Source organism: Schistocerca nitens, chromosome 7 (assembly GCF_023898315.1).
Source record: "Schistocerca nitens isolate TAMUIC-IGC-003100 chromosome 7, iqSchNite1.1, whole genome shotgun sequence".
NCBI lineage: Eukaryota > Metazoa > Arthropoda > Insecta > Orthoptera > Acrididae > Schistocerca > Schistocerca nitens.
This window is the reverse complement of record NC_064620.1, coordinates 366004446-366021742: the sequence shown is the minus strand read 5'-3', so window position 1 is coordinate 366021742 and position 17297 is coordinate 366004446. Positions and strand designations below refer to the sequence as shown.

General features: G+C 43.2%; 1 protein-coding gene across 1 annotated transcript in view; it reads left to right on the top strand.

Moving 5' to 3' along the window:
* LOC126194745 (NACHT domain- and WD repeat-containing protein 1) overlaps nucleotides 1-17297 on the top strand; it is a 633295-nt gene that overhangs the window by 308805 nt on the left and 307193 nt on the right. Inside the window, exon 3 of the mRNA XM_049933012.1 lies at nucleotides 9995-10164. Coding sequence (XP_049788969.1) covers nucleotides 9995-10164 — 170 coding nt within the window. The remainder of the gene's footprint in view (nucleotides 1-9994; nucleotides 10165-17297) is intronic.

Below are 17297 nucleotides of genomic sequence, written 5' to 3'. Positions count from 1 at the left end.
CTTGCATTTTGATGTGCCACCGCTAACAAATCTGCCAGCCTGCCTTGTAATTGCTTCGATGTCTTCCTTTAATTCGATCTGGTGGGGTCCAAACCCTAGAACAGTACCCGAGAATGAGTCGCACTAGTGTTCCATACGCGCTCTCCTTTACATATAACCAGTTTTTTCCTTAAATTCTCCAAATAAACCGAATTCGACCATTCCCATTCCCTACTGCAATTCTTACATGTTTGTAACATTTCATATGGCTTTGCAGTGTTATGCCTCGATATTTAATCGAAGTGACTGTGTCAAGCGACTCTCTACTAATGCTGTACTCGTACATTACGAGATTGTTTTGCTGACTCACTTGCATTAACTTTCGTTTTTCTAGATTTAGAGCTAGCTGTCATTCATCACACCAACTAGAAATTTTGTTTAAGTTATCTTGTACCCTCCAACGGTCACTCGACACATTCCCATACACCACAACATCAGCAAAACAGCCGCAGGTTGCTGCTGTCCGTCAGATCATTTATGTTTAAAGAGAATAATAGCGTTCTGATCACGCTCCCCTCGGGTATTCATGACGATTCCCTTGTCTTTGATGAACAGGAGAACGTACTGGTTTCCATTACTCTAGAATTCTTCGAGCCTCTCATGTATGTGGGAATCTATTCTGTTGCTTTCTTTCTTTAACAGCTTGCAGTGGGGCACTGTGTGAAGCGCTTTCCAGAAAGCTGGAAATATGGAAACTGCCTGTTGCCGTTCATCCTTGGTTCGCAGGTTATCATGTGAGAAAAAGGCAAATTGAGTTCCGCACGCACGCTTTCTAAAACCATGCTTATTTGTGAACAGAAGCTTTTACATCTGGAGGAAATTTCCTATATCCTGAGAATATGTTCAAGAACTCTGCAGCAACCCCTGCAAACCGATCGATGTTAAGGACATTTGTCAGTAATTCTGCGGACCGTTCTTTTGCCCTTAGTATATAAAGGAGTCATTTGTGCTTTTTGCAGTCACTTGGTACTTTGCGCTGGGCGAGGGGATTCTCGATAAATGCAAGCTAAGGAGCCAATGCTGGAGAGTACTCTTTATAAAATCAAATTGGGGTTCCATCCAGACTTCGCGAGTTATTTTTTCAACCGTTCAGTTGCTTCTGTACGTCATGGATGCATATTACTGCTCCTTCATATGGGAGTCTGTGCGATGATCAAACTACGGTATGTTTAGTACGATGCTCCTGTGTGAACAATTTTTTAAATGCTAATTGTAAAACTATACTTACCTCTTGCTTTCTTCTATTGCCACACCAGACTGATGAGTGATTGGATAGAAGCCTTCGACGTCCATAGTAATTTAACGTAGGACACGAAATTTCTCGGGTAGTTGGCAAAATCTTTTGCTAAGGTATGACGGTGGTAGTTGTTGTATGACACTTTTTACAGACGGGCGAATCGCTGTAAAGATTTGCCTCTCGTTACTTCCCCCTAAAATTTTCAAAGCTGTGCCCTCAGCAGTCCAGATGAAGCTCACCGCCTTTTTCGACGTCCGAGCTCCGATACTCATCAAATTCCTCGATCAGTAAGAGCCATAAACACTGACGTGTATTGCGAAACACTACATAGTCTATGCAAGTCCATCATGAGCAGATGGCCTGGGATGTTCACGAAAGAGGTGATTCTGCCCAATAACAACCCGCGTCCACTTGTTTTCAAGATCACACGAAAGATAATGACCAAGTTCAAGTGGGGACAGCCTGAGCATCGGCCCCACAGTCCAGACGTTTTGGCCTGCGACCTCGATGTGTTTGGTCCTCTAAAAAAACAAAAGTCTCAAAGGGAAGCGCTTCAACTCGGATGATGAATTGAAGGACACAGTTGAGGACTGCCTCCTGTAACTGCCACAGGAATTCTGGCAACAGAGAATTGTTCAGCTCGTGAAATAGTGGGATGGATGTGCTCAGGCCGCTGGTGATTATTTTTCATTATACCCACACTGTTTTTTCGTACCTTTTCTTTTGCACATCCCTCATATTTCGTTTCATCTTCATATTTGAGGCAGTGCTGCGCGACAACTGATTTGATTTGCTTAGTTGTTTTAGTTAGGTGTGCCGCTAATGTACCTTGAACCTGTGTGCGACTATTCTAATATTCTGCTCACGTGAATCATGGCACATTCGATTGGAAACACAGAGGATGTGCTCTTCACAGAATATCAATGCGGGCTCTGAAAAAAAAAGAGCGTCAAAGTGCGTAGGTGTCGTTGGGAGTCGACCTCAACTACAAATGACTGCACAAGACCAACAATAGTTCATAATCTGATTGGAGCCCAGGTACCGATCACACATAATAGCCCAACTGGCAACATTTGATGAAGACAGTTAGGTCTGTGGTCGAAATATTATGCATAAAATGGAAACAATAACTCGGCGAAACATACTGAAGCACACCATTAAGTTCTTTGCCTCTTACATAAAAATCTATACAAGACCTTTTTGACTTATTCGAAAATCATGAGGACCATTTCATGCTGAATCTGCTGAAAAATTACTAGTACATGTCTTTTATTGTAAACTAGCCTTCTCACAGCAGTCCCCCCCCCCCTCCCCACCACATATGAGTTCGACACGTATGTTGAACACACCTCCCCCTCCTTTTCCTCTGTGTGTCCACCTCTTCCTCCCTCTGTCTGTCCACCTCATCCTCCTATCTCTATGTCTGCCCCACATTTTCTGCCTCTTCATCTGCTCCTCTCTCTCTCCTTGTCCATGTCCTCCAACCCATCTCTCAGATCACTTCCCCCACCCTATGCCTCCTCTCTCTTTCCATCTCTGCCTCTCTTTCTTCATTTTCCTCCTGGCCATCCCCCCCTCTTCACTTCCCACCTACTTCAAGGAACTCTGATTCTCCCTCCCTCTGTCCCTCTTCCCCATCACTCTGGCCATCCCATCCTCTATCCATCTCAACCTGTCCCCAGTCACTTTATTGGCATGTGTAGCTCATGAAATACAGTTCAATAAAGCAGGTCAATATTACTCACACAACACGCCTGTATTGCAGGGCAGGCTGCAACTTCTGGGCTCGAAAATCATTTACTTCCTCCTGACATACAGGCCACCTTGCAAAACAGGTCAATACTACTCCAACGCAACTCACATGTCAAGCAAGTCAGCCTATGTGCCAGGACTTGGAAAGCCGTTTTTTGCCCCTCTCATATAGACTGCCCTGTGAAACAGGTTGATTTGGCAAGCCAAAGCTGTTCCCATGTAACGTACCTCTCATGCAGGGTAACCTATATGCTAAAGCCTGGCAAAAGCATGGTTTTCCCCTATCTTTGCTCCTATTGGGGCCAGGAGGTTATAAAGCCAACAGTGCTAATACTCATGAGGCCTGCTGTTTCTGTGCCAGATTTGGTTGAAATCGATCCAGGGGTTTAGATATGCTCTGTTTTATACACACAGGGTCTGCAGAAAAAGTGTCAAATACTTTTGAGAGGTGGTAGTGCTCATCCAAACAAGAAAAATAAGTCCATTAAACATGGGTCCAGAAATGCATACTTCCTGCAATAAACAGGTGTGTACAGTAGGTCTTCAATGTGGTGTGACAGTGCACCCCTCTGCCCTCTGACGTAAGAAATAACACACCCTTTGAAGTAAACCCGGTTATTGTAGCTACAGGCACAATCTGAAGACACAACTCTGTAGTGTCCACACTTCGTTGATTTGCGTGACGTCCCCATAACCAAAAGACTACCGGATTGAGGTCTGGAGAACGAATAGGGCAAGGTGTGGGGTCCATCTGACCAATCAAGGGGTCCTGAAATGTCTGTGTCAGATGTTCGTGCACATTGTGATGAAAGTGTGTGCATCAACCACATTTGTGTGGTACAATGGCACAGCCTCCAGCAAGGTAGGTAATACATTGATGAGAATGTCCAGATAATGCGCCCCAGTTAACCTTTGTGGTAGCACATATGTCCCTATTAATCTATCGCTAAGAGTGCCTGGCGGTATCTTGATTGCGAATCGGTGCTGATGCCTTCTTTTCTGAATGGCTTGGGGATTTGCATCTACCCATATATGCTCGTTACGGAAATTCGTAACACCATCTATTGTGAACTCTGCCTCATCAGTAAATAAAATCTTGGATGTGAACGGTGCATTTGCGTCTCACTTCTGCAACAGCCAGTGACAGAACTGCCGTCTTCCACGGTAGTCCTGTGGCCTAAGGGCCTGAACGCGCTGTAGATGATACAGGTACAGCAATTTTTCGTGAAGTAACCCCCAGATAAGAGAATGAGCTGCTACCAATCATCTTACACTGATCCCAGGGGTTTCTTCCACTGAAAGCAGCACACACACACACACACACACACACACACACACACACACTGTTACGTATGCGGAGTGTGTGGGGCCTTACACGGTCAGTCTTCTGAGGTGCAAAGGTACCAGTGTCCCTCAGGCTTCCACGAAAACAAGTGGTGGAAGAGAGAAAATGTAAATGTACGACACCACTTGTGCGTACAAACAGCGCAATAACAGTAAACACGTAACTGAATTCGCATTTGGAAGAAGGTAAAACACCATGATACGTACCCAGGAATGACAGTACTGTACAATAAGGGGCACGAACACGACGAAAACTAACGTAGTCTATAACAAGACTCTAACCGCACAAGAGTAGGTAAAGTACTGTGAGCAAGATATCATAATACCCTGCCGGCGCATCTGACGGAGCACCAATGCAACGACTGTGCTAATATCCGCAACCAAGCGTCGCGCAGCCCATCCTATAAATATGTGTTTATCTCGGAAAGTACGCGTTTCTGTACCCATGTTCATCGGACTTCTTTTTCTTGTTTCGGTGAGTACTACCACCTCCCAAAATATTCGACACTTTTTGAACAACCTATATATTCTTGTCTTATGACATACTAGCGACCCACCCCGACTTCAGAAATATTAGCACTAACTACAGCTGGGCGACTTGTTTATAAGATATATAGATATCAACAAACCTTCCCTGTGAATAAATTGATTAGTGAAACTGTATCGAAAGTCCTTAATTAGTATCTGAAATTAACCTTCATATACAGACAAAAAGTCGTAGTGAGGGACTAACTTTTAACACGTATAGATCCTGGTCAGGTTTCGCTGGTCTCTAGAGTTGTGACGGCTGTGATTTTACTGTGTTTTTCGCCAGAGACCGCCTCCTCTCTAGATAACCAGCTTGTATCTCCCATGACTGCTACGAGGTTATCACTCAAATGCCTATGTTAGTCTGCCTGCTTGTAACCAGAAAGGCCAATAAAGTTCTGGCTGCTGAGAAGCACTAGCTCATTTAGCATTACCCGTAGTGCATGTGCGGTATTTTACTGCTAGATTTACATTCCAGACCCTCTTACAAGAGAACCTAAAAATGTATATGCCCTTAATTGACCTTATGACAGAATATGACGCTGTCTCGAAGGAAGGGATGATTCACAAATTACTGAAAATAATTGAATGCCGAACGTGAGCATTTATTATTAAGAACATACAAGTAATCGATAATATCATGTTTGTTTGGTTAAAAATAGAAGCTGAGTAAGGAAAGTAAGTAATGGCTCAGTTCGCGCACCTCTCCTCTTCAATCTTTGTATTTCTGACCTTCGCGAAAGATGTTCAAGGAAATTCTGCTACGCAGACGATATCACTCTGGCTTGTCAATCAAAAGAGCTTGGTCAGTCAGAGGGATCGGTAACAGAGGACTTAGCGGCTCTTAGTTCAAATTTCAAAAAATAGAGACTGAAGCCCATTATCAGCAAAAGCAAAATTTGTACGTTTCACATTAACAACAAACAGGCTAACACTGAGCTCGAGGTGCAGTTTTATGGCAGTATTCTCTGTCAGAAGTATCCCGAGTATCTTGGCATCATACTTGACTGCCCTCTGTCTTGTAAAAACATCTGGAAAATACATCAGCGAAGAGTAAAAGACACACAGTCCTTGGGAGTCGTCAACATACGAGCGCTGTAACGTGCAGTTCTATTTGATGCCTGCCAATATATTTTAGTATGTTGACGACTCCCAAGGATTGCATGTCTTAATTCTTTGTTTCCCCCGTTGATTTTCACTTTATCCTGTCAGACGTGGATTGTCATGTGGTATCCAGGCTCGTTTTTTTGATAGAGTTTTGGAGATGTTTTACTAATCATACACGATTCGGATTGGGTACTTGTCTGCCGGTTCATCCCTGGTTTTACCGAGGAGTGACTTGTATTTACACGCATCTGCACCTTGGAAGTTTTGGCACATGAAGTATTAGTTTTATATGACTTAAAGATATACCTCCAAGGGTATAAAACCGGTCGCCATACGGGGAAAAACAGAATACACAGCTACTGCGGATTTAGAGTTTCACTCAGTAAAGTGTAGACTATTTTGCTATCTTTGATTTTAAATTGTTTGATTGTCCTTCACAAATATGGAACAGTTAACGATATATACATTACACACTCGTCATTAGTACGAGGGTGGTCCCAAAAGTAAGGTCTCCTAATTTTTATAAGTACATAGACCTGTTTATTTCTACAGTGGTTTACATCAGGTTAGAGCTTGAACATTCAGCTATTTTTCGACATAATCACCATTTCTGTCGATGCATTTTTGTAGACGCTGTGACAGTTTTTGTATACGCATGTCATACCAGCTTGCCGTCATGCTGTTCAGAAAGTTACGAACCTCTTCTTTCACCTCGTCGTCGGAGTTGAATCGCTGGAACCACAATTAACGCTGATAGGTACTGTGAGACTCTGAAAAAACTCAAATGGGCAATTCAGAACTTCCACACATCACTCGGCAAACCGTTGCTCTCCTGCAACAGTTTCAGTGGAACATAATCACCGACACACACTATAGTCCTGACTTGGCGCCCAGTGACTATCACCTGTTCCCTAGGTTTAAAGAATATTTGGCCGGAAAGCGATTCAACTCCGACGACGAGGTGAAAGAAGAGGTTCGTAACTTTCTGAACAGCATGGCGGCGATCTGGTATGGCATGGGCTTACAAAAACTGCCACAGCGTCTATAAAAATGCATCGACAGAAATGGTGGTTATGTCGAAAAATAACTAAATGTTCAAGCTGTAAACTGATGTAAACCATTGTAGAAATAAACAGGTCTATGTACTTACAAAAAAATAGGAGACTTTATTTTTAGGATTCTAAAAATACCACCACTTGCAAAGTAGGTTAGAATTCAGATTAATAATGTTGCTCACGCAGCATATATTCGCTTTATCGGGCAACAACAAAGTTATTGACTGTGGATGGTATCGTCAGAATGGAAATAATGAAGTCACTGTAAAAAAAGTCATTAATTTTGGCACTTATCTTGAATGGATTCCCACGTAGATTTCGTCGAAGTTGTTATGGCTCATCTTGTTGATTCTAGGGTGATTCCTTTGACTGCTAGAAGGTCCAGATCTGTATTTTAGCAATATTTGAAGACCTATCAAATGCGTTTTTCAGGAAATTCTTAATGATCAAACAATCCCAGATCAGAACAATGGTATGGTAGAAATAATTTTTGACTTCGTGTTCACGATCCAAATTTTTATTAAACTTCTTGTAAATTCACATATACTTCTTCTTAATTGTCACATCATCATGAAAACAGTTTTGTATCAGTCTTCATATATTTAATTTCCACTTTAACCAAACACAAGACTTGACTGTTCTTTTACAAAGCGAAATAGCAACTTAACTTCTGCAAAGTGAAACAAAGACTGCTATGTGCGCATTCGCGCCAAATCGGTTACAAGTAAGTCAAAGATTATGACAGTCTCACAGAAATGAATACATACAAGAACCATATCACTGTAATATATCGATACATCGGAGTACCTATACATTAATAAAACCAAATGTGAATATTGTCACAAACAAATGTATGTTACTTACCAGAAAAGTACTACGATATTACTGGTATCGAGAACTGCGGTTGGAGTGCCGTAATGGTCACGTAAATAAAGAACCATTACAGGATTACCCTTGTATAAACCGTATATCATACGCACAAACCTTCCTTGTGAATTGAGTATATCTATTAGCGAAAACCGTATCAAAATCATTGCAGTGGTTCCTGAGGTTAGCCGTAAGACACATACAGAAAAACGCGGGACTTCGATTTGTAATACGTATACAGGGTGTTACAAAAAGGTGCGGCCAAACTTTCAGGAAACATTCCTCACACACAAAGAAAGAAAATATGTTATGTGGACATGTGCCCGGTAACGCTTACTTTCCATGTTAGAGCCCATTTTATTACTTCTCTTCAAATCACATTAATCATGGAATGGAAACACACAGCAACAGAATGTACCAGCGTGACTTCAAACACTTTGTTACAGGAAATGTTCAAAATGCTCTCCGTTAGCCAGGATACATGCATCCACCCTCCGTCGCATGGAATCCGTGATGCACTGATGCAGCCCTGGAGAATGGCGTATTGTATCACAGCCGTCCACAATTCGAGCACGAAGAGTCTCTACATTTGGTACCGGGGTTGCGTAGACAAGAGCTTTCAAATGCCCCCATAAATGAAAGTCAAGAGGGTTGAGGTCAGGAGAGCGTGGAGGCCATGGAATTGGTCCGCCTCTACCAATCCATCGGTCACCGAATCTGTTGTTGAGAAGCGTACGAACACTTCGACTGAAATGTGCAGGAGCTCCATCGTGCATGAATCACATGTTGTGTCGTACTTGTAAAGGCACATGTTCTAGCAGCACAGGCAGAGTATCCCGTATGAAATCATGATAACGTGCGCCATTGAGCGTACGTAGGTGGAAGAACATGGGGCTCAATCAAGACATCACCGACAATGCCTGCCCAAACGTTTACAGAAAATCTCTGTTGATGACGTGATTGCACAATTGCGTGCGGATTCTCGTCAGCCCACACATGTTGATTATGAAAATTTACAATTTGATCACGTTGGAATGAAGCCTCATCCGTAAAGAGAACATTTGCACTGAAATGAGGATTGACACATTGTTGGATGAACCATTCGCAGAAATGTACTCGTGGAGGCCAAGCAGCTGCTGATAGTGCCTGCACACGCTGTACATGGTACGGAAGCAAATGGTTCTCCCGTAGCACTCTCCATACAGTGACGTGGTCAACGTTACCTTGTACAGCAGTAACTTCTCTGACGCTGACATTAGGGCTATCGTCAACTGCACGAAGAATTGCCTCGTCCATTGCAGGTATCCTCGTCGTTCTAGGTCTTCCCCAGTCGCGAGTCATAGGCTGGAATGTTCCGTGCTCCCTAAGACGCCGATCAATTGCTCCGAACGTCTTCCTGTCGGGACACCTTCGTTCTGGAAATCTGTCTCGATACCAACGTACCGCGCCACGGCTATTTCCCCGTGCTAATCCATACATCAAATGGGCATCTGCAAACTCCGCATTTGTAAACATTGCACTGACTGCAAAACCACGTTCGTGATGAACACTAACCTGTTGATGCTACGTACTGATGTGCTTGATGCTAGTACTGTAGAGCAATGAGTCGCATGTCAACACAAGCACCGAAGTCAACATTACCTTCCTTCAATTGGGCCAACTGGCGGTGAATCGAGGAAGTACAGTATACATACTGACGAAACTAAAATGAGCTCTGACATGGAAAGTAAGCGTTACCGGACACATGTCCACATAACATCTTTTCTTTATTTGTGTGTGAGGAATGTTTCCTGAAAGTTTGGCCGTACCTTTTTGTAACACCCTGTAGATTCTATATCTTCGAACGTCTTCTCACCACCGAACTTTGGAACAGAACGAATATATAATTTAACGTGTTTTTGTGTCAGGCTTTTTATGTCAGTTTTTTCCCCCGTTGCGTTACGTTTATTTGGCCGTAGTTGGTGTCTGAGTCTGACACGTTTGTTGTAGAATGTAGGGAAACAGCGACCGCTGCAGCCGCCACGCTGCCGTGTATAACGCGCTGTTGGCGCGTGCCGTGTTGCAGCTCGCCGAGTTACCAGGCGGCGGCGAAGCGCAACCACAGCGGCGCAGGGCTCGACCCGTACGCGGTTTCTACGCCCGCCTCCGCCGCCGCCTCGGCGCAGCCCCCGGGGTCCGCCGCCACGCACTCCGGCGTCATCCTCGAGCCAGCCAACATCGACACGGCCAAGCTAGGTAAGGCGCGCCGCTAATTCCCCATGGAAAAGGCTGCACTGGGGCTGTCCACGAAACGTTCCACCTCGAAAATCTCGTCGACGTCATTGTAAACATGTTTGTCATGCAACGGTTTCTTTTATCTGAGGGAAGAGGAAGAGCCCACTGGGTATCTTAACGCAATAACGGAGGGTAGGGAATGGGGAGGTTGCAAAAATTTGATAGTCCAAATAAGCATCATAATGTTACTGTGTCCTGAGCCCCCTTTCAAAAGCTGTACGAGACATTTGTCTTAAAAGCTTACCCTGATTTCATCACAAGGCTTCGCTAATATGCTCCTTTGACAGTTTGCACCTTATAGACATAATCTGTTAGTAGCTACCAGATTATCTGGTTCAGTGGTTCACTGGTAATCACCACAGAAGCTCAGAATGTTTCGTCAGGAGTCAGTCCACTCTCCGCAGTATATAAAAAAAAAGGGGGGGGGCACACAGGCTGATTTATCTGCCGCTACCAATGTCGTTCTGTATCAGGAATGGTATCCAGGTAACCAGGCAGACGATATAGGTTCCCAGTCAGAGCTTTTGGCGCCTGTTAGCAAACGTAATTGTACTGTAATTGGTCATGAGTTACACGGTATTTTTGGACCTTATTTCTACCACACTTATCCAAGTGCCCCCACTCTTTCTTTTTGTAATTAGCGGTGTAGTCATACAGGTTTCGGATGTCTCTGAAAGTTTTTTTTCGTTTATACTACTTAATCTTTCATAAATGCTCCAGAAACGTTGCCCTATAACATGTGTTTCACCATCGGAAACAGCGATATTAACAGGAGATATCAAAAACTAAAGCATGTAAGTAACAACTTTACAGTACATGGCCAAACGATGAATATATGACTCGCCGTGTTAATGTACTAAAGTTGTTTCATAAATCAAATTTGTACGAAAGTTCTAAGACGTTGTTTGAATATTTTACCAGTCATTCTGCAAGATTTTTACAATGTGCTAAAGTAGTTTCTCAAACAAAATTATTATGTACGTCTAAGATGCCTTCCTACATTTTATCAGCTATTCTGCATATTCTGATAGCACGTTTTTCTTCTCCAGAGTGAACTCATGATGAAACTGATAAATAGTGTTCAGATAAGAAATGATAGTGGTAAAACGCCAAACTGCAAATCCAAAGGTCTCGGTTTCGGTCGCCAGACAATCCTAGACTTTTTATGTGTCACTTATCCCTATATAAATCTCTGGAAATGTTAGTTGATGTGAAAAATGCCCAATTAAATCGAGGTCCGGAATCCACGTTCAGCTGCAGGTCCCTCTATAGCTGGCTGGGTGAGTCAGTTCAAAGGTCGGAGGAAGGCAATGGCATACCGCACCATGCCTTGTAAAGCACTGTGATGTTCAAAACAGTCTTCGGACTGATGACTACTTTACATTTTAGCTTGAACACCATGAAAGATCCAAAAACCACCCCGCCGACTGTTTCGGTGGCAGTGAATCGGCATGTTTCCACTTCTGTGTCTGAGGCTCGTTTTTTTTCTGATTTGATGCGGCTGGAGATTACTTCGCCGCCTCTACCGACCTCGATAGCTTGCGCCCTACGTCCTCGGTCTCTGTTTTCCCTTAGTTTTTACATTCTACAGCTCTCTTGCAGCACCATCCAAGTTATTCCCTGATGTTTTAACAGGGACCCTTTCTTCTTAGTGGTTTCCATACATTCCTTCCTTTACCGATGCTGCGGAGAATTTCTTCATTCTTTATTTTGTCTGTCCTTATATAGCACCACATCTCTAACGCTCTGAGTTTCTTCTCCTCCGGTTGTCCCACAGTCCATGATTCACTACACACAATGTTGTGCCCCAAACGTACATTCTCGGAATTGTCTTCCTCCGTTTAGGGCCTATGTTTGAAGTTTTGGCCCTATTACAGTTCTCTTGGCCAGGAAAGCCTTTTTTACCTGTGCTGATCTGCTTCCTACGTGTTCCTTACTGCGTCCTTCTTGTGTTGCGGGTTGCGCATCCTTTCTATTCCAGCGATGAGCCAGTCACAGCTTCTAAAGCATCTTTTTAATTCCTTTCTCTACTTTTTGCTTATTGCTGTTGGTTTTCATTGGGACAACGTACGTGATTTTCAAAGTTGTTTTGTGTGTGTGTGTGTGTGTGTGTGTGTGATTGTGTTTGTGTGTGACTGTGTTTGAGTGTGTGTGTGCGTGTGTATGAGTGTGTGTGTGTGTGTGTGTGTGTGTGTGTGTGTGTGTGTGTGTGTGTGTTTAGGCGGTTATTTACGTTAGTCCTTGTAGTTGCAGCGTTTAACAATACTGCGCCCTTTATCCACATTCGTCTCATAAAATTCGTTAGGATGCCACTTCCCTCCATAATTTTAGAAATTCCGTTATAATATTATCCATGCATCCTGCCTCGATCAGACTCTAATTCTGGATCCCCTTTATCTTCCAAATCGACTACCATTTCTCCTTCTAACACGTCAGCAGACAGTTCCTCTCTCTCCTAGAGACCGTCAATGTACTCTGTCTACCCATCCGCTGTCCTCTACGCTTAGCAGCTGAATTCTTCCCGCAGTCTTGATGATCACACTTTTGCTTTAATTTCCTGTAACGTTGTTTCTACTTTTCTACATGCTGACTCTTTGCTTCCAACAACCATTTCTTTTTAGATTTCTTCTGGCTCACAGTGATACACTAAGCACTCTTTTATGGTGATTAGGCGGCTAAGAAAAATACTCGCTGCTGACTCGGTTTGGCGAGCTTTCTGATCGAGTGTGTACTGTCTCGGAACCTTTGTCAGTTCAAAATGTTGTAATATTTTGTAAATCGATCCATGGCTGATTCTCACTTTTTCCAGTGTCGCATCGACTGTAGCACGCAGGCCTTTCAACACCAAGGCCTCCACTTCTTGGAGTCCCCGCTGTTTTACTAAGAGATTACTAGTCACTTCATTTTCTATCATTTAGACATGTCTGACCATAATGGAATTGTCTGCGCAACCTAACCACTGTCTCATATGATGGCGCACTGTCGCCGTACACTTTCACCAACTCAGCATGAACTGTTGCAGTGTTGTACCCGTTTAGATGTGGAAAACGGATTGCCGCACGACACTTCACTTCATCCGTGGACTAAGCCATGTAGCAGGAGCGTATTACTTACTGTGGCGCGGGTATTGCATTGCATACCAGGACTGCTGCATGCACTGTCAAACAAACAAATAGTTAATTATGTAACCTTTCCTTAGGCGAATGGTTACCGTCGCTGCCCTCGGCACGGAAAGACTTGGCCTCGATTCCGGATACTTCCTCGGATTTTTCTCTGGCGGGAAAGTCTGGAACGTCATCGACTCCACCTAACGAGGCAAAATGAAAAGTTGCTTGAATAAAGAAGCAGCGGCATCATCATGATTCATCTACTGGCAACAACAGTAGGAGGGGTGGCGACATGCTGATCACATGTTCCACGATCATACGAGGGCTATACAATAACTAACACGAAAAACTTTTTTTTAAGCAGATTGGTTCTGTTCAGGGTTCCAGTACACCATATCATTCCACCATTTCGACTACAAAACCCTAGTTTCCAGCATAGTCTCTGTTGAGTGAGACGGTCTTATGTCATCTTGTTGGGAGGGCCTCTATGCCCGCATTACACCAATCTACAGGTGGACGTCGGAGCCAACGTCTTGTTGTATCAATACTCTCCCCATCACCCACGTACTGCTTCCCGTTGTAACTTCCCCTTGTATATTGATTGATTGTTAATTAATGATGCTCAGGCTCCGGCTAGCTCGCGGTAGAATGTTTGCGAGGGAAGTCAGAAAAAAAGAATTGTCTTGCTGCACTGTATTTACGCCGAGTGCGTGTTAGTTGTACCGGCTTACTCAGATGAATATTTGCTCCCCGACGTGTACGAGCCTAGCAACACGCAAATGCATACAATCTGAGATTATTGCCCTAATAATGATTGCAGTCTATATACATCCAGAGTTTATCTATAGAAGTTTACAATTCGCTTGAGCTAAATAGTCTGAATCAGTACGATAACTTTCTAGAGCGCCAAAGAATATCTATGAATTCTGCGCTCTGTTGATAAACTGTGCTGTCGCAGAAATAAATGTTTCATGAGCATGTAATATTAAATGGGTTGAAAGAAATGCCAAACACTGTAAATTCACTTTATGTTGGTTTATTCTAGTCTATGCGCATCCTATCATTGTCTTAAGGAAGTAACCTTTCTTTCAGATGCGTGAAATTAGTTACGTAAATTCAGCCAAAGAGTTTACAGCAATATACAGATTACGCTGTTTACTTTAACGCAATTTAGGTATATTCCTCACAGTTTACACTATGCATCACTTACTATCAGTTGAATTATTAATTGTCTATCGCGTTGGGTCTAAGTTCAGTCTTTTGTTGATAATGATCAAATTAAGACAATATATTCGGTTATTTTCCTAACTTGAATTACTTCAAAGATATTTTCAAAGTTGCTGATTTACCTCTGTCAGTTTTTAATCATTTCTAGCAGATCGCAAATATTCAAAATGTAACAGACCATCTCGTATCGCCTACCAATATTACGCACGAGCGCACAAGTCCAGTTACGACACGACAAGGCAAGCGCCAGAAGCACATTAACAATGTGCAACTTTAGCTTCTGTATTTCGCAGTGTCCTCAAAGAGTACTCACAAGAAGTATTCTTGTAGGTCACTTGTTATACTCAGTGATCTACAAGTCTACTATTTTGCGATCTATTATTATTTTATCTTGAAACTAATGAATTCTATTTCCTTTTTATTCTTTTTCAAAGCATTAAGTTACTTTGCTACCAAAATTCTTTTGTATTTCTTTTTGTATTACTATCTTTTCAGTCTACTTGCTACCAGTCATGCAGTGTTAGTACAGAGGAACTTTTTCTTTTTATGAAATTTGGTTCTTGGTCTCGGGGTGTGAGGACTAGATTTATGTTTTTCATTTTTGCGTCCAAAGGGTAGCGACGTTACACCGTGGACCAAACAGGAAGATGCGAGATGGGGGTATTATGATGGATGAGGAAGAACAGTCCATTGAAATTTTCTGAGCTCCTCTCTGGTGGGCGGACTTGTATGAGGCCTTGTGTTGTCATGGCGAAAGGGAAATTCATTTGCATTTCTTTGGCGACGAACACTCTAGAGATTTTTCTTCTATTTCCTGATGGTAGCGCAATACACTTCCGAGTTGATCTTTACACCATGAGGGAGGACATAAACGATAATAACCTCTTCAGAGTACCAGAAGACCGTCGCCATGACGTTACCGACTGAGGGTGCGTCTTTGAACTTTTTCTTCGGAGGAGAAGTGGTGTGGCGCCTCTTGGTGGATTGCCGTTTCGTTTCCGGCTCGAAGTAATAAAATGTGTCATCGCCCGCGATGGTGTTCCACAAAAAGTTATCACGATGGGCCTCGTAAAGCGCAAGCAATTGCAGACAGATGGTCCTTCGTCGCTGATGAACCCGGTGGCCACACACCTTTTAGTATCCCAACTGGTGGTCGAGTGTGTCAGCACTACCAACAGAGACGTCCAGCTGAGTAACGAGGCGTTTGATTGTGAGCCGTCGATCACCTCGAATGTTCGTGTCCACACCTTCCAACATTGCAAGAGTGACACCTGTGTGCGGGCGGCCGGCACATGGTACATGGACAGATTTATTCGATCTTTTTGTGATGATGACAGACGCTTTGCCCAACCTCTCACAGTGATTTTGTTCAATGCCAGGCCTCCGTGGACATTCTGCAAGTGTCTATGAATACCTGCGATGCTCTGGTTTTACGTCAAAAGAAACACAATGACAGCTCTCTGCTTGGAACGCACCTCATTACGGACACCACCTTGAACGCTACGTATTGCGCTGCCACCTATCCGACCTTCAGAAAACTATAAGAGCTGAAGCGGGAATATTCCACGATGTACCACAACAAATTCAGAATTTTTTCAAAAGAAATTATCAAAAGGAAACGTGTTGCATTACTTATTGAGCGCCCCTCGTACATCGATCCTCGTACTGCCTTGTAGTCATCAGTCGACTACTCAGAGCTGACCTAAGGCTTTTTTTTTTTTTTTTGTGGAATGGAACACCGACCATCGTAAAAACTTGACCAATCGAACGAAGTACTTGAAATGTTCTACTGTCGTAGAGTGTTTCAGATTAAGTGGACTTTTAAACACCAAGAATAATAAGTGGGAAAGAAGGTCTATCAAAGACACCAAAAGACGGGACAGATAGTGGGACTTCTTCTGTGCCATCAATGAACAGACAACTTTTCGCTTTAAAGGGCGATGGAGGGGAAAAACGGTAGCAGCGGACAGAGGCTAGACTAAACACAACAAATTATAGCGGACGGTGTAGTGATTGCGTAGATATGGAAGCATTAGCACAACATAGGGGAAGGTGTACAGAATGAAGCCAGGAAAAAGACTGATAACAAAAAATGAGATGAAAAGAAAATTATAAACTGATTTCAAGCCAGTTGTCTTAAGAACGTCGTAAAATGCATAACAAACATCATTACAGAGGAGCGTCAGAGACCACATGAAAAGCACCAATTCTTTCTAAGCTCCTCGATGAATCCAGATCTACGGAAGATCCTTGCCCAAGTAATATCGACAGACACAAGTGTGAACACCAAGAAAACTTAAGCTTTTCAAAAGCGAACCCATAACTGTAATAGGCCGGGTTTCAAGAAGAGGGTCACTACCTATCAACAAACAAAATCACTGTATTAGTCACTGATGTAAATAATTTCTTATGATTGTAATACATTATGTACGTAGGTTGGAACTTAAATAGTGGCAACTATTTATTCACAACCGATACAAAATATTAACATGTTTGCACCTGTTACTGTCCTTCAAAGTAGTCACCAGCGTTGTGTAGAACCCGTTGCCAGCGATGGGGAAGGCGTAGTATACTGTTAGCAGAGCCGGATCTGTTGATGGTGTGGATGGAGCGGTCTACTGCCTATAGAATCTCTGGAACAGTCCTGAAGCGAATGCCACGAAGTGGTTTCTTCCTCTTCGGAATCAAATCAAAGTCACGAGGACTTAACTCCGGAGAGTATGGTGGATGGGTCAGTACCTCCCAGTCCCATCGACCGAA